At 43.8% G+C, this 24,820-nt stretch overlaps 1 protein-coding gene across 13 annotated transcripts in view; it reads left to right on the top strand.

Annotated features, from left to right (window-relative positions):
- col13a1 (collagen, type XIII, alpha 1) overlaps positions 1 to 24,820 on the top strand; it is a 32,748-nt gene that overhangs the window by 3,617 nt on the left and 4,311 nt on the right. For 4 of the 13 annotated variants that reach the window (XM_076974226.1, XM_076974232.1, XM_076974236.1 and 1 more), the window contains 29 exons: positions 4,604 to 4,696; positions 4,851 to 4,892; positions 5,461 to 5,478; positions 6,289 to 6,315; positions 6,827 to 6,871; positions 8,460 to 8,486; positions 9,556 to 9,600; positions 11,740 to 11,784; positions 12,689 to 12,724; positions 12,823 to 12,876; positions 13,409 to 13,486; positions 13,893 to 13,919; positions 14,009 to 14,044; positions 14,142 to 14,198; positions 14,290 to 14,313; positions 14,401 to 14,445; positions 14,571 to 14,615; positions 14,727 to 14,861; positions 15,143 to 15,214; positions 15,362 to 15,406; positions 15,571 to 15,621; positions 16,348 to 16,374; positions 16,481 to 16,567; positions 17,918 to 17,953; positions 18,895 to 18,948; positions 19,144 to 19,197; positions 19,383 to 19,418; positions 22,511 to 22,597; positions 24,456 to 24,494. In XM_076974226.1, coding sequence (XP_076830341.1) covers positions 4,604 to 4,696; positions 4,851 to 4,892; positions 5,461 to 5,478; positions 6,289 to 6,315; positions 6,827 to 6,871; positions 8,460 to 8,486; positions 9,556 to 9,600; positions 11,740 to 11,784; positions 12,689 to 12,724; positions 12,823 to 12,876; positions 13,409 to 13,486; positions 13,893 to 13,919; positions 14,009 to 14,044; positions 14,142 to 14,198; positions 14,290 to 14,313; positions 14,401 to 14,445; positions 14,571 to 14,615; positions 14,727 to 14,861; positions 15,143 to 15,214; positions 15,362 to 15,406; positions 15,571 to 15,621; positions 16,348 to 16,374; positions 16,481 to 16,567; positions 17,918 to 17,953; positions 18,895 to 18,948; positions 19,144 to 19,197; positions 19,383 to 19,418; positions 22,511 to 22,597; positions 24,456 to 24,494 — 1,467 coding nt within the window. Of the gene's footprint in view, positions 1 to 2,134; positions 2,335 to 4,603; positions 4,697 to 4,850; positions 4,893 to 5,460; positions 5,479 to 6,288; positions 6,316 to 6,826; positions 6,872 to 8,459; positions 8,487 to 9,555; positions 9,601 to 11,739; positions 11,785 to 12,688; positions 12,725 to 12,822; positions 12,877 to 13,408; positions 13,487 to 13,892; positions 13,920 to 14,008; positions 14,045 to 14,141; positions 14,199 to 14,289; positions 14,314 to 14,400; positions 14,446 to 14,570; positions 14,616 to 14,726; positions 14,862 to 15,142; positions 15,215 to 15,361; positions 15,407 to 15,570; positions 15,622 to 16,347; positions 16,375 to 16,480; positions 16,568 to 17,917; positions 17,954 to 18,894; positions 18,949 to 19,143; positions 19,198 to 19,382; positions 19,419 to 22,510; positions 22,598 to 23,129; positions 23,208 to 24,455; positions 24,495 to 24,820 lie in introns of those variants that run through there. The other 9 variants (XM_076974227.1, XM_076974230.1, XM_076974238.1 and 6 more) reach the window with 8 other exon arrangements.

Below are 24,820 nucleotides of genomic sequence, written 5' to 3'. Positions count from 1 at the left end.
TACAGTGAACACTGTGTTTGGGAATCAGCAAACATTAGTAAAATAAAATCCTATTCTGTAATCCGCATAATGTCAGCATGAAGATAACAAAAGAGAGAGGCAGAAAGCTTATTTGGCAGCAGAATGCGGATTCTCCCCTGGTGGGGCAGGCTAGACACCCCCACACACACTCCCCACACACACCCCCACACACTCTCCCCCACACACACTCCCCACACACACTCCCCCCACACACTCCCCCCACATACTCCCCACACACACTCCCCACACACACTCCTCACACACTCCCCCCACGCATTCCCCCACACTCTCTCCACACACTCCCCCCACACACTCCCCACACACACTCCCCCCACACACCCCCACACACTCCCCCCACGCATTCCCCCACACTCTCCACACACACTCCCCACACACACTCCTCACACACTCCCCCCACACATTCCCCCACACTCTCTCCACACACTCCCCCCACACACTCTCTCCACACACACTCCCCACACACACTCCCCACACACTCCCCACACACACTCCCCACACACACTCCCCACACACTCCCCACACACACTCCTCACACACACTCCCCCCACACACTCCTCACACACACTCCCCACACACACTCCTCACACACTCCCCCCACGCATTCCCCCACACTCCCCCCACACACTCCCCCCACACACTCCTCACACACACTCCCCACACACACTCCTCACACACTCCCCCCACGCATTCCCCCACACTCCCCCCACACACTCCCCACACACACTCCCCACACACACTCCCCACACACACTCCCCACACACTCCCCCCACGCATTCCCCCACACACTCCCCACACACACTCCCCACACACACTCCCCACACACTCCCCCCACACACTCCTCACACACACTCCCCACACACACTCTCTCCACACTCTCCCTATACACACTCCCCCCCCACACTCCTCACACACACTCCCCACACACACTCTCTCCACACTCACCCTATACACTCTCCCCACACACACTCTCCCCACACACTCTCCGCACACCCGGTCTCCGCACACCGCTCTGGCGCTGGCCGACCCTGCTGGCATCCGTCCTCCGTCTTGTTTCTACAGGTGTGCTGTGTGTGTGTGTGCCAGACTAGGACACCATGTTTGGAGACAGCGCTCCGCACTGGACAGCGTCTCACTAAGGGAACAGTGGAAGTTGTAGACGACTAACAGGCTGGGGTTTCTGGGGTGGTTTGTATCTGCACTTGGACAGGGATAGAGGAATAGTGGAATATTAGTTTAATGGATCAGCATCTGGGATAATAAATCAAGTCTAGACACGTCCTGTGAAGAAATAAATGGATGAAGTCCAGTTCTCGGGCTGATGGATGTGTTCCGGATTTAATTAACTTACCGACCGAGCTACTGCACAGAGACAGTGCCAAACTTTACTTGTATCGATAATTTGATATTGGAGTTTAAGCATATAGAAAGTTGCAGTGGTGGACGAAGTACAGCAATTATGTACTTGAGTAAAAGTACAGTTACATTGCATTGAATATTACTCAAGTAAAAGTAAAAGTATTCACCTCAATTTTTTACTTGAGTAAAAGTACAAAAGTATCTGCCTTCAAAAATACTTAAGTATTAAAAGTAAAAGTAAACACTTTTTTTTTCTTAGCGTCACATCAAAACCCCTAGGCCTACTCGATCAACAAGTGAACAACGAAACAGTGCCTTACATTTGCCTAGCAAACACAAAATACTCAAAACTATATTATATTTAAGTAAGACCAAGTGCTTTTGAAGCAACAACGCAAAAAGCATTCATTCAAGTTTCATTATTTTATTTTTCATTCATTTCGGTTGTCAAAAAACTAATAAAAAATAACAAACACCATCACAACTGATAAATCATTCACTATAAACATTACATTTGATGAAGCATTACCTAAGTTTTGAAGAGGCGATACAGTATATGAAGAGGTTATATGTTGTCCACTACATGGCGGGACAGGGAAGCTTAGCAACTAGAACTGTGTGCAGCCCAACCAACTGAACTCATAATATTAAACTTGGCCAAATAATTAATAATAATTATTATACCAGTTAGTTCTGACCCTACCATGCGATTGGCTGAGAGGCGAAGCTCTCCATGTATTACTCCGCCACATACAGGTAACCTAGCAACGCAGCAGCGTTTACAGGCCAAACAGCGCAACTATAAACAAGCAGCAACATTATCAAAATGAATTACAGGGAGTTCGTTAAATCTATTGGCTTCGAAAGCATTTGTTTCGATCTGAAACTGGAGGATGAAGCTATAAATGACCAGCCTGATTCTTCCAATGAGCCAAGGTTTGTCACGCTTACAAACAATGATTTGGATGAGCTGGAAATGCAGAGAAACGAAGTTAATACCGTAAAACAAACGTCCTTAATGTATTTACATCCTGGTTAAAGAGCAACGACATTGCAGTCGATTTTAGTATTAACCAAAATGAAATGAATCAGCTTTTACGACGTTTTATGGATCCGTCAGAAACGTGAAGGGAGAGTTATATAGCATCAGCAGCGTCGTTGGTTTAAGAGCTGGACTGAACAGATACCTGAACGAACCTCCATTCAGCCGTGGATGGTCAATAATTGTTGTACTTTATTTTTAATAAATACAATTTCATCAACAGTTTTTGTGTATATTTACCTCTATAATATTTATTGGGTAAGGCTGTTCCAGTGTTGTGTAAGTTTAGCAGCGAGCCATTGAATGGAACTATTTTAACTGGCGGAGTGTTTTTAACCAAACAGGTCGTATTTTCTCGTCCTCTTTAACTCAAAATCTTTCAATAAACAGCGATAATTGAACTGTGGTATAATCGCAATAATACACTCGAGGTTCATGCTATAACGTGTAATATTGGCACTGCTGTGCTGATCTACGACCGCAGCACAGCAGTGCCAATATTACCCGTTATAGCACGAACCTCGAGTGTATTATTGCGTAAATAATTAATATAATATTAATAATTTTTATAATTTTGCTTCGCTTCGCTCATATTTGTTTGCCTTTGCCTCCCTCATAGGAATGAATTGCGAAGTTCGCTTCGCTTGGCCAAATTCGCGTGTATGTCTCCGGCTTTAACGTTTGATGTGGGAGTCTCCTGTGTTAAACTGGCGCTTAGCATCTCCACAGATTGCAATTTGGGTACTAGCACATTGCTTTGGATAAAAGCATCTGTTAAAAGTTGTGTATTTCAATGTGATTAACCAGGGTATATAAACCACCCTGTTGCTAGTACTCATCTAATGGCGAACTTACCTCGATGTGTTTTTTCAAGTTTGACGGCGAGTTCATAAATGATGACAGCGATGTGTTCTTCGGAATGCAGAGGAGACACTTGAAGGAATACGAATCATTTTTCTTTTCGAGGAATTTAAACTATTGGGCTAAATAAAAAGCCAGGGGTGTTGGGGAAAGCCATCTGTTGCAGCCATGTCAGATCCTCAGCCAATTAGCGTACAAATCTTAAACTCTTACTGAGCGCTGATTGGTTATAGTCTTTTATTAAGCGTTGATTTAAAAATAGAAAAGGAACGAGATGTTTCTGTAAATGTAACGAAGTGAAAAGTAAAAAGTTTCGCTTTGAAATGTAGTGAAGTAAAAGTATAAAGTCTTACCAAATAAAAGTACTTGAGTAAAGTACAGATACATGGAAATGTTACTTAAGTACAGTAACGAATTACATTTACTTCGTTACTGTCCACCACTGGAAAGTTGCTTCACATTTTGACCATGATTTGATTGAATCTAGATGCTTAATGTCTTACATTGTAGTCAGGTCTCCTTAATGACAAATCCGCTGATAATTACCACAGCATCACACCTTGCATTGGAAATCATTTCTCCTGCTCCCAGTCTTTCGCTAAACATTTGGGGTTATGGTTTATTCCAGATTTCTTTCACTCTTTCCTCGGCCGTATTGCTCTCTCCACAGAACTACTGGAACCTTTCCTGTAGTTTAATTTTGTTGAGTCTCCTAATGTGTGTTTTTTTTTTTTTGGGGGGGGGGGGGGGTGCTTTTATTTTTGTTTTGTTTTGTTTTGGCCAGAGTAAAAGTACCAATGAAGGTTTTAACAGAGAGACCGCATAACTTGAATAGGGTTGACCTTTTTAAAACAAGGCCTCAGATGCCAAATTTGAATAATGTAGGCTTTGTTCAGCCGAGGGCCTTTTTAGGCTGAATTTGTAGGTGGACCCACAGTTATGCTACTTGTAGAGCCAACATTCAGTGCCTGAGCCTGTTTTCCAAACATGGTACTCACACAGTGAAGAATAATAAATTCTGCTACAATAACCTGCACATTCCCTTCGCCATTCTCCTAGTTAAACGCTAACTGCTGTGCATTCGCTTTATCTTCAACACAGCTGTAAGGGTTTTGCTTCTTTTCCCTTTCAGTCTCTGTAATGCATCTACTGTGCATAGTTTCCAATTTGCAGCCCTTCTGTAGTGACTGATTGGCTTTGAAATGAATGGAGCCCTACTGCTGTTGTTGAGTGTGTTGTGTGTGTTGAGTGCTACGTTCATACTGAACGCACAGTCTCAGGTGTTAATGTGCTGTCTTTCAGCAGGGTGAACCTGGTGCACAGGGACCACCGGGACCTCCTGGCCCCCCAGGGCCTCCTGGCAGCCCTGGTCTAACTGGTGCTAGTGGGCCACCTGTAAGTCACCAGTTACAGTTCCTGTTTTTCATACACTTCTACTGTAGATCTAATGCTCAGCCATTCGATTTAGTGAAGGAATTCATCTCTGGCACTCAGAAACTTAAAGTGGTTGTAAATCATTAATACAGTAGAGATTTTATCTGTGATAAAGGGAAAACCTGGTGAACCTGGGAAACCTGGAAAAGACCTGAAGGTGAGTGGGTGAGTGAGTGAGGGTGAATGGATAAATGGGTGAGTGGGTGAGCATGAGTGGGTGTGGGTGAGTGGGTGAGGGTGAATGGATGAGGGTGAGTGTGTGAGGGTGAATGAGTGAGTGGATGAGTGGGTGAGTGGTTGAGTGGGTGAGTGGTTGAGTGGGTGAGGGTAAATGGGTGAGTGGGGGAGGGTGAATGGGTGAATGAGTGAGTGGGTGAGGGTAAATGGGTGAGTGGGGGAGGGTGAATGGGTGAATGAGTGAGTGGGTGAGGGTAAATGGGTGAGTGGGGGAGGGTGAATGGGTGAATGAGTGAGTGGGTGAGGGTAAATGGGTGAGTGGGGGAGGGTGAATGGGTGAATGAGTGAGTGGGTGAGGGTAAATGGGTGAGTGGGGGAGGGTGAATGGGTGAATGAGTGAGTGGGTGAGGGTGAGTGGGTGAGGGTAAATGGGTGAGGGTGAGTGATAGTTGTTTACAAAAAGTCCTTTATCCATATATCATGGCTGATTATTAAACATTAAATATGAAAATGTCATTAAGATGATTTTCTTGGTTTTGTATTTGTAGATGCTGTCAGGAATGAAGGTGAGCGCATTAGTCCATTCTGATACTGTAAAATTACTTGTGATATAAAATGTCTTGATGACCTCTTATTATATGATTGGACATTTGCGTATTTATTAGTCAGCGCTGTAGTTCTTCAGCCGCTCCTAAAACGCTCCCTAAGGAGGATTTAATGTGGGCCAGGCTTCTCACAGCACACAGTAAACAATTCTGTGATTTGAGAGGGCTTAATTGGATATTGCAACATGTTGCAATACCACTACTGTAAAGTCCTAACTTTAGCTCTTCTGAAACTCTCTGCAGCTGCGTTAATGGCAACCGACGTGCTGTAAGCGTGCGTAGGGTTCAGGCGAGGTTCACCAGCGGCAGGGTGCGGCCGGTCTCACGCCACCGACACACGAGGGGCGGACACGCCGTGTTGCGCTGCTCTGTGGTCCCCTTGGAGAACTCCCCGTCTCTCCTGATGCATTAATTGCCATGGATTATTTAGAGTGCGGTATTTTAATTGCAGTGTGCTGAGACAGGCGGGGCCCGTTAAGCAGCACACCCCGCCGCACCATCAAGGCTGTGGGGACGCACCCAGCACAGCAGGAGCTGGGATCTTGCTCAACACTTCTGTGGATATCCAGTCCACTATAAATGAATACCACCCAGCAAATTGGCCATGGCAAAATAAGAGTGCCTCTCACTGGAAAATGACCCGAGACCATCCAAACTGAATAAATGCACCTTTTAGTAAAAGTATTTTATGTGATCACAGATCAGTGTAGACGCCTTTTTTTTACTGTTTTATTACTATTATTATTTATTGTATTTATTTTTTTATTACAGGGTGAACCAGGTGTACCAGGACAAAAGGTGGGGTTGTCAGTTAAAAAAACAGATTTTTTTTGCTTTGATAGTAAACGAGAAAGTTCTGACACATCTGAAGATGTGGAAAACTGCATGAAATGAATATATCTGCCTCCGAGCAACCTGTGGGCCTCAGGCTGGAACATGTGGACGAGTTACATTACGCAGATGTGTACCACGGAAGCTTCTGTGAAGTACACTGTGCAGGAGGACATTGTAATGCAAGTGTGGATGCTCAGATGTCGATTTCAGCTGAGGAGTTACAACCTGGAGATAGCAACTTGGCCCCTCACTGCGTTAAAGACGGACTGCAGAAATATTTATAGGATTAGAAAGTATGCAGATCGTTTGCTGCGTATTCTGCCACCTGATCATTTTCTCTTTTTCCACTGTCCCCCCACAACGCTGTCTCAGTCTCTCTCTCTTTCTTTGTCTGTCCACCTGTCTGTGTGACCACCTGTCTGTCTGTCCTCTGTAAAATGACTCACCGGTCATTGCTTGTCCTTTGTCCTCCCAGGGAGATCGTGGGGAGCCAGGCCTACATGGATCTGAAGGACCCAAGGTAACCATTCATCCTTTCTCAGTTGAACGAGCTACGATCCTTCATTCCCCTTCATGTCAGCTAATTTCCAACCCTACCCTGGCATCAGGGGCTCTGTTAGCTATTCTCCCTAAGAAAGTACATATTACACAGAGATAGAAAGAGTTACAGAGAAAACGAGACAGAGTGATAGAGATTTATAGTGAGATATTAATATTGCCCACCCTTTTTCTTGAAATCTCATCATGATCGTTTCACTCACTCTCTTACAAAAACCTCCGAGATTCTCCCGTACTCCCACGCCCACATGCTCTGCTGAACGCAGCTGGCAGACTGCTGGTGCTCTTGCGCATGTGAAACTGCATGACTTTTCCACAATAACTGTCTTCAGGTTTATTTCCTTCCCTTTTGTTATTTTCTGTACCCCTGAGTTTCATTGTTTCACACCCATGTGAAGAAAAACAGCCCCAACAGCTCCACACACTAACATACATGCCTCACTTTGCCAAAACCATATCTGCTCAGAACTGCTCACTGTGTGACTGACACATCTATGAACACTTCTCACTGACCGCATGTGTTTTTCTGTTTGAATTTAAATGAACTTTACTGTGAAATAGTTTATATGCTTTGTACTGCACAACTGTTAGATTTTTACATGCTTGAACTCTGGAACAAACTACTGCTTCGTTGTTTCGCTCTCTGGCGCTGTAAAGTTCAGTTTTCTTCCACTTAAAGCGTAGATAGTTTCCCCTGCACATGTGCGGATAACAACTCATTCCAGATTATGAGTGCACTACAGGTTTCGGGACTGATCCTTTTTAAGTCACTGAATAGTGAGTTAAGTTTATCTTCACATGTTTATAACTCAAACTCAAGCCAGGTAGAGCATAAGCGTTCTGATCTTAAATGATCAGTGTGTGCATAAACTGCGCCACCTGGTGGCTGCAATAGCACCTTGTTCTTAACACAAGCTGGTTTCTGTTTAGGCTGGCGTGTACCTCTAAAGCAGCAGTATTGTCTTTTGAAGAGAGCCTGCATGTGATGTATGTTCCCTTGAGAACCTGGATGTTGTCCTAGCATGTCTCGTGTTCACTCAGACAAGCTAAGCTACAGCGAAAGCCCCTTGAGCTGAGCTGAATGGCTTCACGATCCAAAGACTCAAATTTGAGAAAGCACATTTGACCCAGTGCTTTATGAATTCTCTTAATCAACAGTACAGGATTCATCATTCCTCCCTTGAGCATTTATCCTAACATCCAATAATATGCTATCTGTCTTATCCCTGGATGTTTTTTGTGTCTACCAAACACTGCCAAGTCGAGCAAAGAAATGAATGTGCTCTTATGTGTATTCCTTCTACCAAAGAGGAAGTGTCATGGGTTTTTGCAGTGGGTAATGTGATAGATGCATTAATGTGATAGATGCAGACATTAATATTCTGTTACCCTTGCTTTTTTTTGTGCAGACATTTTTAGTGATATAAATCAGTTTCAGATCAGTTAGTTACTCTGGGATCGGATCACCCAGGCTTTTAGCGCTGTTAATGGACCCGAGAAGCACTTCACGTCATGACGACTGACACCTCTGCTTCCCTCTGTTTCTTTAGGGAGCCAAAGGGGACCCAGGGCTGAAGGTAAGGACCCGTGTTTGGTTCTGGTCTTGTGGCTGCCTGCATGGCCATTTTCCAAGTGTTAAAGAGTATTAGTCTAGACCACAAGCAGTCGGTTCCGAGGATTTGGGTCAGTACTTGTTGCAAAGCCCCAGAGGGACATAAGTAAGAGGTTATTTGGCCTGTTTGGACCTTTCATTTAATCCTCGGTATGCCATTCAGCTTAATGTCTTCCTTGTTTTATGTACATGGACTGGGGGTCCAAGACCAGTGCGTCTGCTGGAGTAATTACACAGTTATCTGTCATTTGGCTGTAAACACGAGTGGGTGGCACATTAACTTTACACCTGAACACACACAAACACGCACCGGCGGCCAGAAACGATTCTGCCGGTCTGCGCAGTGAGTGCCAAGCGTTGTCTTCTAGAGCCAGCGCTACTAGAGCATCTCCAGCAGAATGTGTGGCAGAGGCAGCCAGAAACTAGCAGAGCCAGGCTGTGATGTGCAGAGTTCCCCCGGGGCTCCTCGTCACCGCACGGTTAGGGTGTTGGGACCCCGGTTCTCATCAGCCTGGGACCAAACACCCAGAACAGTAATACAGACGATAGCATTCAGCAGGGGAGTCCGTGTCCCCTGAAGCTCTCTTGTTCCCAGTTCAAGGGGTTTGATGGAATTTTCATTTCCCCTCAGCTCTGCATCACACGCACGCACGCGCACACACACACACACACACACACACACACACACACACACACACACACACACACACACACACACACACACACACACACACACATATCCTTCCTGCTCTGTCTCAGACTCCCAGGACCACCTGTAAGGACCTGATAGTTAGTTTAAGGGGCCCGCTCTTCTTTGAGGTGGCTTTCTTCTCTGATTTATAGTATATGGTATATGGCTTCAGAATGTGTCATGAGGCGATGCTCACTCGTGCCCCAGTGCTGGGCTCTATCACATTACATATCTCACTCTCTCTTGCAGCCCTTTACTGTTGCTGTGTGTGTGTGTGTGTGTGTGTGTGTGTGTGTGTGTGTCCCTTGCTCACTGAAGATATCTCCATATGCGTTTTGTATAGGGAGACGATGGGGAGATGGGGTTAACAGGAGCCAGTGGCGAGAAGGTATCCTGTCTGAGAAGCTTGTGTGTTCACGCTGGCATGGTGTGAAGTCTGCGTATGCTTGGTCTGCTGTTCAAAGTGCATGACTAGCATGAATATGATACTGTCATAACGTTAATTAGGACTTATTTAATAAAAACATGGAAAATAAGCACAGATCCTGAATAGAGATGAAACACCATATGTTGCCAGCTGTGTGCCAGACTGTGTCTAGAACTGGTCAAATCCAGCCCAACCCAGGCGACTGCAGGTAAACAGTCAGTCTTGGAGAAGCAGGTACATCCCTCTCATGGCAGAAGCAGTTTGCTCACTGGCAGGAGGCCCGAGACCTTCCGCTCCCCACAGAGCTGCTCCCCACCCTCCTGATGTCGGCCTCCTGAAGCTGTCAGGTTGCGCTCTGGGGACCCCTCCCTCCCTGATGGTCCCTCCTGTTCCACTCTCGATACGCTGCTTTGTACTCCTCTGTAGGCATTACGTGCTGGGGGGTTCGGCACGTGGTAACAGCGTGTGTGTTTGTGTGTGTTTTCTAACTCACCGGAGTGTGGAAAAGGAAAAGTACTCAAGCTCAAAGCTGTAATATAGACACGCTGTCACCACAGCAGTCAGACTGGCCCTGGCACAGAGGAAGAGAGGAAGAGGATGCTATCATCAATGCAGCCCGAGTCTTAGTCAGTCTAGATACTTTATTTATTGCCCCTGTCTACACCTCCCCTCTGACATCAACAAAAGAGGAAGCGTGCTTGCACACATACACACCCTTACACACACGCACGCACACACACACACACACACACACACACACACACACACACACACACACACACACACACACACACACACACACACAGGAAAGGAGTTGAGGTGCTCATGCCAGCACAGCCGCACAGAGAAAGGCTTGCGCAGACGTAAAGGAGCAGTGCTCTGACTCCCTGTTGGAGAGGAAGACGTGAAGATTTGAGTTGCCAAGGGTGTCTCCTCAAAAATGGATCTAATACCACTCTGACCTCTCCCTGTCTGACCTCTGTCTCACTGGACCAGCGTTTTCCAGAACTCTCTGAAAAACAGATGAGCTATAACAAATATGACAAATATATTCCATTCTTCTAAAGTTCTTTACTTCCAGTTTATGGATGGAATATGGATAACATTTATATTTCTCTGTATTCACATTTTCTGTTCCGGAAAAAAAAGTCATAATTTTCTACAATAATAATATTTAAAAAGCGTCAACAGATAAGAATATTGTTTGACGTGTTGTCTGCATCTGCACGAGGAGAGCAGAGAATAACACTTTTCTTTTGGAATGGTCAACATTCACTGTCATAACCCTCCACAGTTCCCCTGTAATACAGAGATGTTGCACCTAATGGTGTCACTTCAGATTAATGTATGAAACTCACAAACTCATGACTCGTCTGCCCCAACCCTGCCCCCAACCTGCCCCAACCCTGCCCCCAACCTGCCCCAACCCTGCCCCCAACCTGCCCCAACCCTGCCCCCAACCTGCCCTATCCTGCCTCCATCCTGCCCTATCCTGCCCCATCCCTGTCTGACCTCAGCTGGCCTGCTTTTGACCATAGCAGGCTGCTGGTCCCTGTGTCATCTGAACGTACCATTGCCATGTCTGCAGCCCACAGCCCTTCTGGGTCTGGGAGAATGACAGCATGTCACACACCCACATGCTCTGTGTCCGTGTTGGTCAAAGTGAAGCATGAGCTTTTCCAGGGTTCTGGCCACGGCACCTGTCAGAGTGTCACAGAGCTGGAATGTGCACGGACGGGGCAGAGCACGAGGTCAGAGGAGAGGGGTGCGTGCCAAACCAAAGCTCTGCCATCTGCCTCCTGCCCAGACCCACTGGAGTCATCGTGCCATCACTGTCCTCTTAAACTGCTGCAAGGCGCCTGCTGTCTGCCTCTCTCCGAATGAAGCATGTGCTTTGTACTGAGGCTTAGAGCATTTGTGAATTTGTGGTGGTGTGTTTTTTTTTTTGCGACTAAGGGATCTTGGCATCTTGGTTTGCTTTGTCTTCTGAATGGTGTGTTTATCATGTCCTCCAAAGATCTGTTAGAGTAGCGTGGCTCTTTGGATGAGTTATGAGCAGGAATCTTTGGAAAAGACGGAAAATTGATGCTGCTTTTCCAGGGTGAGCGGGGGATGCCCGGAATGGCTGGGAAGCAAGGAGCAAAGGTAGACCGCCTGCCTTTATTCATTCAGTACAAAAACGCTGTTTCGTCAAACGTTCTGCGTCTCTCCGTTACCACAAGTGATCACATTTCCCACCTTGAAGCAGAAAACCTGTTGATCCAGTAGCTTTTTTTGCAACTCCTCGACTTCCCCTGCATGCTGTCTGAGAGAGCTGGCCATCGGTAACATACACTGCAGGACTTCAGGGCCCTTGCAACCAGCAGCAGTCTTAACTGGAGTTTCGCAGCTATTCATATGTGCACGGTGCTTGTGTGCAATCCTCCTCTTTGTATTTGTAGCTTGGTTGTCTAGGGCGGTCTGAGCTTCTCTCTGTAGAAGAGAGGCCGTGTCTCACTGCGAGTCCTTTAAGCGAGCTCTGTCCTCAGATCGCGGCCCTCGTGTTCTGCTCATTAGCCAAACCAGACATGAAATAAATAATGATCGTGTGTCCTTTACTATGAATAACAACGCGATACTGTGACATTGGCGACTTTTTGTGGTGCTGCCAGTGAAGTTATGTGCGTGTATGGAGCATGACAAGCTGATCTAAATATTGACAACAAAGGATGTTGTCTAATTACCGTGATAGAAATAATGCCGTCTTATGGTCACAGGGGTTTACAGTTAATGTCAGCAATGTTTGTATTGATCTATGCAGTTTGTGCTGACTCTGTGTGCATGGAAAAAGTGGCCGTGATTACAAAAAATGATCTTTACTCCAAACCAAGATCCGCTGTTGAAATGAGGCAAGGGGAACATTTGGGAAAAATCTGTGCTGTACCATGGAGTGTTTGTTGAGCTTCAGAGTCCAGGAATGAGCTGCGTTGGTTTGTGCTTTCACCTCTTTTCTTTTACCATCTCTCTCTTCCTTTTTTCTGTCTTTGACTTTGTCGATCACTCACTTCAGGGAGAACTTGGTTTCCCAGGGGCTTCTGGAAGAAAGGTAATGGAGTAGCAAAGAACCGCAGGCAAAACAGGCTGTTAGCCACAACTCAGTGACCTTCTACTACAAATAATGGTTTTTCCTTTGTCCCTGTAAAGGGGCAGGCCGGTATCCCCGGGATTCCCGGTATTCCCGGGAAACGGGGCTACAAGGTAGGCGTAGAACGGGAATGAAGCTAGCATGAGGATTTGGGAATGACTCTCGTGTTGTGCAGCTCTCAATGGACTTTGCTTGACCATTGCTTGACAAGTTGAATAATGTGAATTCCCTTTAACATTGCTAAGACAACTAAATCCATATCTTTCTTATTTTTTCTTGTGTCTTTCACGCATTTGTGGAAAACAAAGTAAACAATTGTGAAAAAGGAGTTTTCACATATATGTCTTTATTACATTTTTCGTGTTACTATATTTCTTGTGTGATATCTCATTTTGAGTTTAGTTTGAATTTAAGATTTAATCAATGTTTTATGCACATGTTTTGTTCTTGTAATTTACTGCTGACTAAACAGTGTGATGGTCTTAAAGTGAAGTCTGTTTTTACTGCTTAGCATTTGTAATACAAAACACAATGCTATATAATGCATCTAAATGTTGATGACTGCAACATACTAAAAGCAACATTGATACTGAAGTGACTGAAGATTGTCTCAAAGCAGACTGATTATCTCTTACCTTCTGACAGGGTGAAAAGGGGGAACCTAGTTCTTCAGGAGTCTCCATCAAAGGGGAACCAGGAACACCTGGACTTTCTGGACCCAAGGTACTGCACCAGTGCTGGTGAAGGATGTGTTCTGAATATGTTTGCAGTCCTGTGAATGGCCTATTTTTTTTTTAGTTCCCAGTGATCAGTTCACTTTGGTTTTTGTTAAGCCTACCAGAACCAGACACCAGCCAGTCAGGGACAGTTTCTTTCCACAGGACCCAATCCCACCCTCTCCATCATACAACTCCCATTACTGTGCAGTGTCGTGTAAAATATCTTAGACAACGTTTTACACTACTGCAGCTGCCACCATGTTCTCCTGCCCTGTCCCACATGCAGCATCTTCTCATGCCGTTGCTTTGCCTTTGTACTTAACATGTATGACGAATGCATTATATACGAAAGACATGAGAATGATCAGTGTGTACATAACGTTGTTGTTGTTGTTGTTGTTTTTTTGCAGGGTGACAAGGGTGATCAAGGCATTAAGGTTAGTAGTTTCTTATCATCATCACTCAGGTCTGCTGTAGTGCCATGTTTTGGGACATGTGCAGTAAAAAATGTCTCCCGGTGTCCCAGGGTGAGGCAGGACCTGAGGGCCCACCAGGACCAAGAGTGAGTTAAACCTCGGTCCCTTAAAAGTATTATGTCATATGAGTTTGTCATGTGCCGTAATGAAATTCTTCGTATGTTTTTCGTTTTTGTTTGACAGGGTCCTCCTGGCCCAACTGGAGAACCTGGAAAAACACTAATGAACAACAATGAGAATGTATGTTTCTAATCACTAAACTCCACCCAAATGTTCATTCAGCTTCTGCTCTTTGACTTGGAATTAATCGATTTTTTAAATGTTTTTTTAGGATATTCGTAATGTGCATCTAATGGTAAGTATTCACTGAAATAGAGTGTATTTTAATGGTGGTAAAAAAAATTACATTCATATTGTAACAACAGTGCATGTGTGTCTGCAGGGCCCTCCTGGGTTACCTGGCCCTCCTGGGTTACCTGGCTCCAAGGTAATGAATTTTAGTAATCATCAGTATTGCAGTAGCCCTGCATATCACTAACTGGTGATTTAGTTCAATGACATCCCTTCCAGAAATTCCCATTTACATTTTCATGGCTTTGTTTTCATATTCAGGGTGAAGTTGGACTTCCTGGTCCTCCTGGTCTTGATGGGGAAAAGGTACCTGTTACTACATAAACATCTTAAAGTGTCTGTGATTCTTGGTCTTGTCCATTGGTGAATGTGTTCTCCTGAAGTGGATTACTGACACTGGCAAATGCCATGTCTCAGGGTCCCCGAGGGAAGACGGGAGAGCCTGGACCCATTGGCCCTCCTGGGCCTGAGGGGCCACGTGGAGAGGGAGGAGTCATTGGCTTTCCTGGCCCTAAAGGCGATAAAGGAGACATGGGTCCCTCAGGATCACCTGTGAGTTTATAAAAAACCTGTAACATCACCTGTATACATGGTCATAACTGCTAAGTTCTCAGCACATTGACTGGTTTGTCCAGTGATAGAGGCTTTATTGTGCTTGGGCAGCATTTCGTCCCTCAGTACCAAGACTTTCAAAACTAGTTACGCCGTTAAGATTTCAGTTACGATTGCACTTCATTTCAGAGTTTTACCAGCAGTATTAAACAACTCCCTCAAAAATGAGGCCATCCTGGCCACACAAACATTTACCTCCTCATTCCTTCCCCATTTTGTAGGGTTTAGATGGCCCTACTGGTGAAAAGGGGGTTGCGGGGCCCCCAGGCCCCATTGGATTACCAGGCTCAATGGTACGCGGTGGTGCCCAGAAAAATGGGTGTCATTGATGCTCAGGCATCAGATGGCACCAGGGTGCAGTGTATTGTGAGGCAGTTCCATTCTGACATGATAGATAAATAACACTGTTGATCTTTTTGCTTTGTTCTCTATCTCTTCAGGGTCAGAAAGGTGAATCTGGGGAGAAGGGAGAAAAGGCAGAAGTGGTAAGTGTTCTCTTGTGATGTGTGTGTGTGTGTGTGTGTGTGTGTGTGTGTGTGTGTGTGTGTGTGTGTGTGTGTGTGTGTGTGGGTGGGTGGGTGGTTATAAATGCTATTGTTAAGATGGGCATGATCTTAATGATGTTATTCCCCCTCCCAATTTGTCTTAGAACTATGGGCCCCCAGGACCCCCGGGACCTGCAGGCCCTGTTGGACCAATGGTGAGTCAGCGTACTGTATACGTCTTAAAAGGGTTTCACACCTGGTGATGCCTGGCCAATGCATACTGCAGATGATGCTTAAAGTATGTGTGTAAAGAAAATAAGGTATTAAAATAAGGTTTATGGTATTTGTTTAAAGTATTAAGTTCTGTGTTTAAAGTCAATGTTTAAAGTTACTCAGTGTCACATCTGAAGACTCTCTAAACTAAGAAGTGAAATACACATTATTTTTAAATATAGAATATATATTCAACGTATCAATATTACCACAAGCACTGATGTTGCTTTCATTTAATCATCACCAGACTCTTATCAGTTCACCAATGTAAATGTGAATATCTAAAACCATCCAGCAATGAAAGCATTTAACTCGGGCACAGGCCAAGAGAAACGAATCGCAGAAAAGATCTTCCAAACCTGCAGTTCAAGGCTGTTGGATGTGCTTTAGTCTACCCCCTTTCTGGAACAGAGGGGTTGTAATTGTGACCGTCAGTGAGATTTGTTCATAACTCTGAAGAACCTGTGCACAGAAAAAGATTTACATCAACCCTTAGGACTGACGCTTGGCATTTTCATTTTTGTTATTTACAGTACAAACGATTTACATCATACCTTTAGAGTAACGCTTTTGCATTTATGTTCTTGTTATTTATATGAATTACCTTCAGACAACTCTGTTACAATTAAAAACTGGCTTCAAACATGCAAATGTTATGTATGTTTCAGGGATCTCCAGGACTGTCAGGGCCAAAGGTGAGGACGTCTCTTCAGTCCAGGGTCCATCAGTCATTCAGTGGTTTCACCTACACACCCTAGCCAGAGTAATTAAAGTAATGAATCTTCTGCTTGGCTGTGTCAGGGCGAGCCAGGGATGGGTCTGAGGGGGGAGAAGGGAGCTTCTGGACAGAAAGGAGACAAGGGAGACAGGGGCCATCTTGGACTCCCTGTAAGTACACTCCTGGACTACAAGTACTACAAGTTCAGAATATAATAATTTTGTGTCTCCAAGGTGTCTACATTGTGTCTGTAAATTATGGTATCCGAATGTAGATATTCACATTGACGCCAAATTGTTTAAAGGACCCTTGTTCGGTTCAAGATCTGGAACATTATAAGGTTGTATAAAAGTAGCTATTTAGGTTTAACCTTTTTTTCCCTCAGCAAACATCTTCATTACTGAGGAACAGAGGAACTCTAGGACTTTAGGACTTTGTTTAAAACTATTTTGATATGACTAATATGCTACTGCTTTCTGTGTTGTTAAAATTGGGCTTCACTGGCTAATGGCTTATTGGTTGCAGTGGTGTTAAGTTGCATGGGACAATAAGTGTGTTTACTGAGCAATAACTTCAGATGCAGGTCTATAGATATACATGAATGTATAATCTTAAAGAAGATAGGCTTTTACAGTTATACATGTTTTTCAAGCTAAAATGAGACAAACTAAAAGAGTTCTAGCATTATGTTGCCGGTGAAATGTAAGATTATACATAGTGACTTTGGGTTTATATCTGGTTTGCTAACACTAATGCTTCTGTTTATTGCAGGCTAACATTTTACAGGTAGTATTTAGATTTTGAGTAGATCATAAGTATATGTTCATCGGCAAAATAGATAATTGTTTCCCCAAAAGCACTGCGTTTACGGAAGTTGAATTTAATGTGAAATATTTGCCATAGCTCATTAGCTTACAGCTCTTGTATAAATATGATGTAATATGTATTGTGAAATGGCATGCAGTAGATAACTTTCATTGTATTCATCCTGTGGGTCTTTTCCTAACGTTTGGTGTCTTCTTTTGGTGGTAACGTCATTGATAAACCTGTTCTAGTCACACCATCAATGACACAGTAACTCCTTTGTCACAATCTTGTGCCACCAAAAAAATGAACAAACATGAAAACATCTGGAAAGAAAACGTAAAGGAAAAGAGGAGACACCTCCATTGGCTTTTACTGTTGGAGGACCCACACTCCAAAAGTCCTCTATTACAGCCAGTTAAGAAGTATTCCAAGCCAATGCAGCAGAATACATGATCAGACAAACATGATCAGACAAACATGATCAGACAACAACTTAGAATGGGACCAATGCCGAAATAGAAAGTCTAAAGGAGTTACTGTCTGTCTCTGACATCATCGTCCACACTATCAGCCTTCCAATCAAAACCAGTTTTGTTTTTATGTCACACGAGTCACTGCTTCACTCACGCCCTTCCTCTCCCCACACTCCTCCTCTACCCTCCCCATCATCTCCATCTCTCCTTCTGCTCTCTAACTGTTTACACACTGTCCAGGGGGCTCATGGTTTAGACGGCAGGCCTGGTCCAGTGGTGAGTGGCGCCACACCCGTCCCCCACCTCTCATCTCTCCCCCTCTCTCTCTCTCCGCCTCTACGGTCTGCCTGTGCTGACTCTCTGTGCGCGTAGATGTCTGTCTGCCTGCCTGCTTGTGTGCATCTGTCTTGTGTGGTCTGCTGGTCAAGGCCTTTGTTTAGATCATCGGTGAGGCTGTCCTGGCATGAGAATAGCTTTGACATGATGCTGTCCTTAAAGCTGTTCAACTGTGACCTCCTGTTTCTACAACCGGCCACTTAGTTTAATTCCCAACATGTCAGCATGCAGCTAACTGATCGGGTGCATGGGTAAAGGCTGATAAACCAAACACACAGATGATTCTGGAGCAAGACGAACCATTCTCGCCCTGAACATTCGTGCCCTTTCAGCCCGCTGTATTAGGTCTTTAAACATACCTGAACTCTGATAACCACTTGCAAAGAGCTGTATTCTTTTAAACAGAAAAAGCTTTGACCTTGTGATGTCAGACCAGGAGAGCATGATGGGATGTGGCTGCATGAACTATGGTTACACGTTGGCATCTCTTGCACGTGGCCGAGAAGACAGCAGGAAAGCAAAGCGTCTAATTGACCCTCTGTTGAATCCTGTCCAAGTCGAGGAAACAGAATCGAAGATGGATTCGTTATTTTCATGTGTGTCTGTTAACCAGTAGATCAATAAGCCTTAGAGTCTTAGTTACTCCTGAACTGATACACCTTTGTTTCTTTACTGCATTAATATAATCAGCGTCATGAAGAAGAACGTTTTTGTTCATTACTACAAAAGATGTGAGGAGATAAAAGCTCATAGCCAACTCCGAGAAGCTTGTTCATCTACTGGTGATCTACTTTTTTCCACTGTTGACCCTGGAGTCCAAAGCCCTCTCTCAGTTCTGATAAAAGCTGTGACTTATTTCCTGTTTGTCGTTGTGTTGAAAGGGTCTAATAGGACCGGCTGGCATACCTGGACCTGCAGGACCAAAAGGTGAACGGGTGAGAACAGTTTCTCCTCTTTGACGATAATTATATTAGAAATATCTTTATCTTTATCGTTATCTCTTTTCATATGTTATGACCATTACACAGACCAGAAAACATAACATCCCTGTCAAATATAAGTACAGCTAATCTGTTTTTTTTATTTTATTTGAACCATTTTAAGTTGTTCATCTCATTTTAAACATGTAGGGGGAGAAGGGAGAGACGGGAGTTGCGGGACCGACAGGTTCACAGGGCATCCCTGTAAGTAACTTCCTCAATCAGGGCCTGTTCTGAATCTCTGGGTCTGTTTTTATGTGTTTGTTTGAGCACTTTGTGCTACGAGTGGCTGGAGACTGGCAGAAGGCGTAAATGAATAGAAATTCAACAGTCAAATTAACATGTGCACTTCACTGTCCATTGAATCATTCTCTCCATCACTTCCTTAGGGCTTAGTAGGACCACCGGGATTAAAAGGAAACCGGGTAAGACCATGTCTGAACACTATCTGGAGTAGAAAGTTATTGTTTTCATAAGAAGACAATAACACAGTGTGCTCTCTGGGGGGGTCGGGAGTCGGTCAGTAACCAGCATGAGTTTGCTCAGGTCAAATCTATCAAAGCTTGTTCATAGCATGTACTAGAAGAAAGATTTGCAGATAGATTAACTGTTTTTTCCTGATAAATAAAGTTTCTAGTGACATGAGCGGACACATGCTGGTGCTAGTGACTGATCTGTGGTTGTGATAGTAATGATCATAAATCACACTGTGTATGCCACTGATAGCCTTACATAAAGGGCATGTATGAATAATAACGTACTGTGAAATGTTTTCCTTTTCTTAGTTATTGTACAGAATGTTTTTTCTTACAAATGCACAAGAATTAGTTCATATACATGCTTGACTTGCAAGAATTCAAACTCGATTATAGTCTTTTATATTGTCTACACTGCTACTTAATCATGACTTAATTGCGTGTATATTGTGAAAGTGAATTACTCTTTCTGTGATTAAAACAGTACATGTGATTTTCAGCTCTATATTTCTGCCACCCCTCTATCCTCCCAGAATAGTCGTGTGTATCCTATTAACCTGTTTGTTTCATTTGAGTAGTTGCTTGAATCATTCTCACCTTGAAAGTCAGGACATGTCAAGAGCTCCTCCCTACACCCTCCACTGACTACATCGAACAACGTGCACAAATAGCACAGATCCTTCACACAAGAGCAGGATAAACCCACCCAATCTAGAGAAGCTCGCCCATGTGGGTCAGGGCCAGTCGAGCTTTGCCGATGTGCTCAGTGGGAGGCGCTGGGGAGGACGCCACGACGACGGTGCCGTAGCAACTGTTTTTCCTCCTTTTGTCTTCCTCTCTCTCTTTTTTCCACAGGTCTTCCTCTCCCCTTTTCCTCCCCTGCACCTTGGCCTGTGACGCCTGGCTCTCAGTTGATGAGTCGGGTTGTCCTCTCTGTCTCTCTCTCCCTGCCTGGCCTCCTCCTGCTCCTCCTCTAATGTTGTAGCCCGGGTTAATACTCCTCTCCTCATTCCTCCTCTTCCTCCTCTTCCCCTCCACTTACCATCCTGCAATCCATCCTGTCATTTCTCCACCTCTGCTGCCGTGCACAGCTCAGCCTGTTCTTTTTGGTTCTTTTAGTAAATCTTATTAAAGCAGTCTAGAGGATCAACCCAACTCTGATTGTTATGTTGGCATACCTTGTATAGATAATATGAAAGTTCTATATTTAACTCAAATATTTGTTTTTAACTCAAATACAGCAGAAAAAGGTATTTAAAAAAAATCTCTCAACAAAAAAAGAACATTTTTTTTGTCTGCCATAGTAGTGATGATACTAATGGCTCCCAAACTTTGTAGAGAATAGAAGATAACCATCTGAGTGTAGCAACATGGCTCTAAATTTGAGTGTCTTAAGTGTAGGTCCTGAGTGTTTTGAACTGAAGACATAGATGCATTGGCTTTATAAAGTGTGTAGAATAAGTTTCCAGTTTTATGAACAGGAAATTACACAAGATTAGTAGGAGTAGTTAAGTAGTTAATTTGTATTTTTTTAATCAGTGTGTGTAATACCACCTGATTTTTTTACAATTAAAAAAAATGCCCTCTTTATTTTAAAAAAATGTTTTGATGTGAATTTTAAAGCTGTAACCAACCTTATTCATTTTAGAGTGGCTAAACGTCTAGCTAAAGTTTTTATTGTGAAGTTGTTTGTAATTAGAAAGTGAACGTGGCTGATTTCAGCACCTGAACTGTGCACTCTAGTCAGAGACGGCAGAATCTCTCCTGTTTAAGTCCTCAAGTCCCAAATTCCCACAATCTGTCAAAGGCCCTTGACCTTGGTGTGCAAACGTCATTGAAAATGTGATTTTTATTTATTTTTTTAAATGTGTTGATTAAATTCAACAATTCCCTCTGGAAAGAATAATCTGAACTCAGAGTCTTTCCTCTGCTTCGCCTCGTGTTGATGTTATATAGTTTAACATCATGTATGCTAAAGCTTATCATGAATGATATGAAACAGCTCCCAGTATTATCTTTGGTACTGGAGGGTCAACACGTAGCCCAGACCACACTGAGTATTCGCTTTACACCACACACCAGCGCTCCATCACTAGTGTTGTTATTTACACCACACACCAGCGCTCCATCACTAGTGTTGTTATTTACACCACACACCAGCGCTCCATCACTAGTGTTGTTATTTACACCACACACCAGCGCTCCATCACTAGTGTTGTTATTTACACCACACACCAGCGCTCCATCACTAGTGTTGTTATTTACACCACACACCAGCGCTTCATCACTAGTGTTATTTCACCTAATTAGTCAAGACAAGTGAAGACAGGTTATATCACATCCAGTCATAAACAAGTCATGCACTTGTAGTAAAACAAATTTTTTTTCTACATACTTACTATACTTACTGTACCTTTAACGAAGACATATATTTTGTCTCAGTAGTGTTACTCGCCCTCTAGTGGTCAAAACTTAAATTTTTCTCTTGCGCAGAGAAAGATGGTTGATACATAGTCAACTGAGAAATATAATTAGTGCCTTGCGGTTTGCGAGTCAATTCCACAATTTATAAACAAATTTTTAGCCAGTGTCACTTTGTAGTGAAATTGATGAAAATCTGATAGGTAAGCCACAGCGAGGATAAACTCAGACTTTCTTCTAATGATCTGAGCTATTGTATTGAGTGCCTGTCTGACCCCAGAGTGTTTATAATGTGAATGGCGTCAAAAGTGTCTGATGACGATGCATATGAATTCAGTATCGAATACGTGCAATAAATATGATCTTAAAGAATGAACTAAAAGTCTTTTAAGTTTGCACACCAATAGCATTGGCTGTCAGCCCCTCTCCCTAACCCCCCCCCACTCACACCTCAATTCCTACATTATTATTATTATGCCTTATCATAGTTTAGTAGAAAGACACATTTACTTTTACTGTCCTAAAATATCTAAAAGATGTTTTAGTTTATTAGTTCTTTGTTTCTTTAGTGTGAGGGGAGGGACTAAAGTTTGTCTTTGTGAATGCGCTGTTGTTTACAGGGGGAGAGGGGCAAAAAGGGCAACAGGGGGGCCAAAGGGGATAAGGGAGACCAAGGAGCCCCCGGATTAGATGCCCCATGTCCATTGGTATGTCCTGCGTTCAATGTGCTGCATCGAGGCTGAAGGTGGAGGTGGTTGCTGGGGCGGACGACGTCCCAGCAACCACAGACAGCCACCTCGCACCTCGGTGGGATGTTAATCTAATGCCCAAAGTACTTTCTGGTCTGGAATTGCATATTGAAAAATGCGTATATATTCAGCGTGGCGCATTTTGCCATTCTACATGAACTGAGCATTGAAACTCACTGGATCGGTGAGGGAAAACCTTGAGCAGAGACCAGAAGCTTCCGTGGGCCTTTTCCGTTTTCAGGTTTCAATGCTGACAGGAAGTAAGCAAGGCTGACTCCACCGAAATCAGAAATCCTTCTCCTGATCCCCATCGTCTTGAATGATGGAAACATGGGCCCTGTGGTCTCAGCAAGCCTCTTCCTGTCAGTATCAGGCCCGGTCTGCATGCCCCAGGCTCGGCTGCCACGCTCGGAGCGGCTGTGCCTTCAGCGGTGCCTGCGGGGGGCGCCGTGGCACTGGAGGATGTTGATGCGGTTGATTTCATGAACAGGGTTTCCGAGGCTTTAAAGGGGAGAAGGGTGAACCAGGCTTGCCCGGCCTGGACGGGCTGGATGCCCCGTGCGCTGTGGTATGGTGCTCTCTCTCTCCACCTCCTCGTTCCTGCACGTCGACTCACTTCTGATGCACCCCCGTAACAGAATGAAAGAAAGACACAAAAATAGTAGCACTGTAGGGGAATACGTTTGGACAGTTCGGAATGTTACACAAATGTTACACATAATGTAATCAAGAATTTATGTGTTGCATGTGTTATTTTGAAGTCATTTTGACATAGCCACTATAGCCACTAACAAAAACATTCACCACAGTTCTAAACAAGCAACAGACTCCTTTTCTGCTCGTGCTTTTATAAAAGATTGTGAAATTTACATAATTTACATAAATTACATACTTTTTATAATATGGTGTTAAAGGTGAAAGGTTACAGAAAAATGGCTTGAAAAAGGATTCCTAGAAAATTCTTCCACTATGTTCCACTATGCTAACTTTAACACATCCATGCATGGATACCATATTCAGGGCTCTCAAGTCTCACGCATTGAGCGTGTGACACACGCATTTGACCGTCTTCACACGCTCACACGCCACACTTCCGATTTCACTCGGCGAGAAAAAAAAATCTAGTTTATTTACCTCCGATCCATATCTATGTCGCCCTCCACTGGCGATCGATCGCGATATACAAACCCCCCCCCCCCCCCGGCTCAACAACTCTCGTTCGCCACCCCCCCCCCCCCCCACCCCCCCACTCAACAATTAACGTTTGCCACCCCCCGTCAACAACTCTCACAATCCAAAACTTGAGAGCCCTGCCATATTGTAGTAACAGCAACACAGAATTCACATGCAGTTTCACTTCCCACCTTCTGATATGTACTTGCATATTACACACATAACCGTAATTACGCACTAACTGTATGGCTCGGCCTGGCATCCACAGTACATGAGCTTAACAGCAACGCGCTTTATTGGCAATACCCACCCGTAGTTAACCCTGTTTCTAACGAGCTTATCACAAACGACTTTAGATTTAAAAACATTCAAATCTAAATGTAAACATTTGTGTAGACGTGTGCCTTTAAATCAGTCTATATAAGTGAAACAACTGTTAGCCAATAAGATGTGTATCAGAGGAGTATGAGCTAGGAAAATGTCTTCCTCTCACCAATGAGGTAAAACTAGAGGTTATTTCACATCATTCAAGATAATAGTGTCTTAAATGCTACTGCTTGTGTGGTTACTGTAGCATGTATATCCGTCTTAATGTCTACAAGTTTAAGTTTATTGAACTCGGGTGGTTTTCGTTCTTTTCCAGGGTGATGATGGTCTACCTGTCCCAGGTTGTTGGAATAAAGTAAGTAGTTTGGGGTCATCTAAGGTCTTGCAGTGGTTTTGCAGTGTTGCAAGATCTGATTTAGAGCTTAATTTTTCCGCTCTACTAATCCATCCATTAGTAAATTAAAATATACATGAGAAACGGAGGTGTACTTTCAAAATTGATATGCCAGGTGTTACTGTTAATATATGCTGAAAGTACTTTTTGATAAAAGTAATTGATTTGTAAGTAAGTAAGATTTGGTTTAAGTGTCTGTAAGCAAATGATCAACTTGATAGAGATATTGCACTTCAGACACTACACTGAAATGCTTATTTGTATTTTAATATATTGTTGTATTTAGT

This window comes from Brachyhypopomus gauderio, chromosome 15 (assembly GCF_052324685.1).
Source record: "Brachyhypopomus gauderio isolate BG-103 chromosome 15, BGAUD_0.2, whole genome shotgun sequence".
Classification (NCBI taxonomy): domain Eukaryota; kingdom Metazoa; phylum Chordata; class Actinopteri; order Gymnotiformes; family Hypopomidae; genus Brachyhypopomus; species Brachyhypopomus gauderio.
Note: the sequence above shows the minus strand (reverse complement) of the source record. Positions and strands in the feature narration are given on the sequence as shown.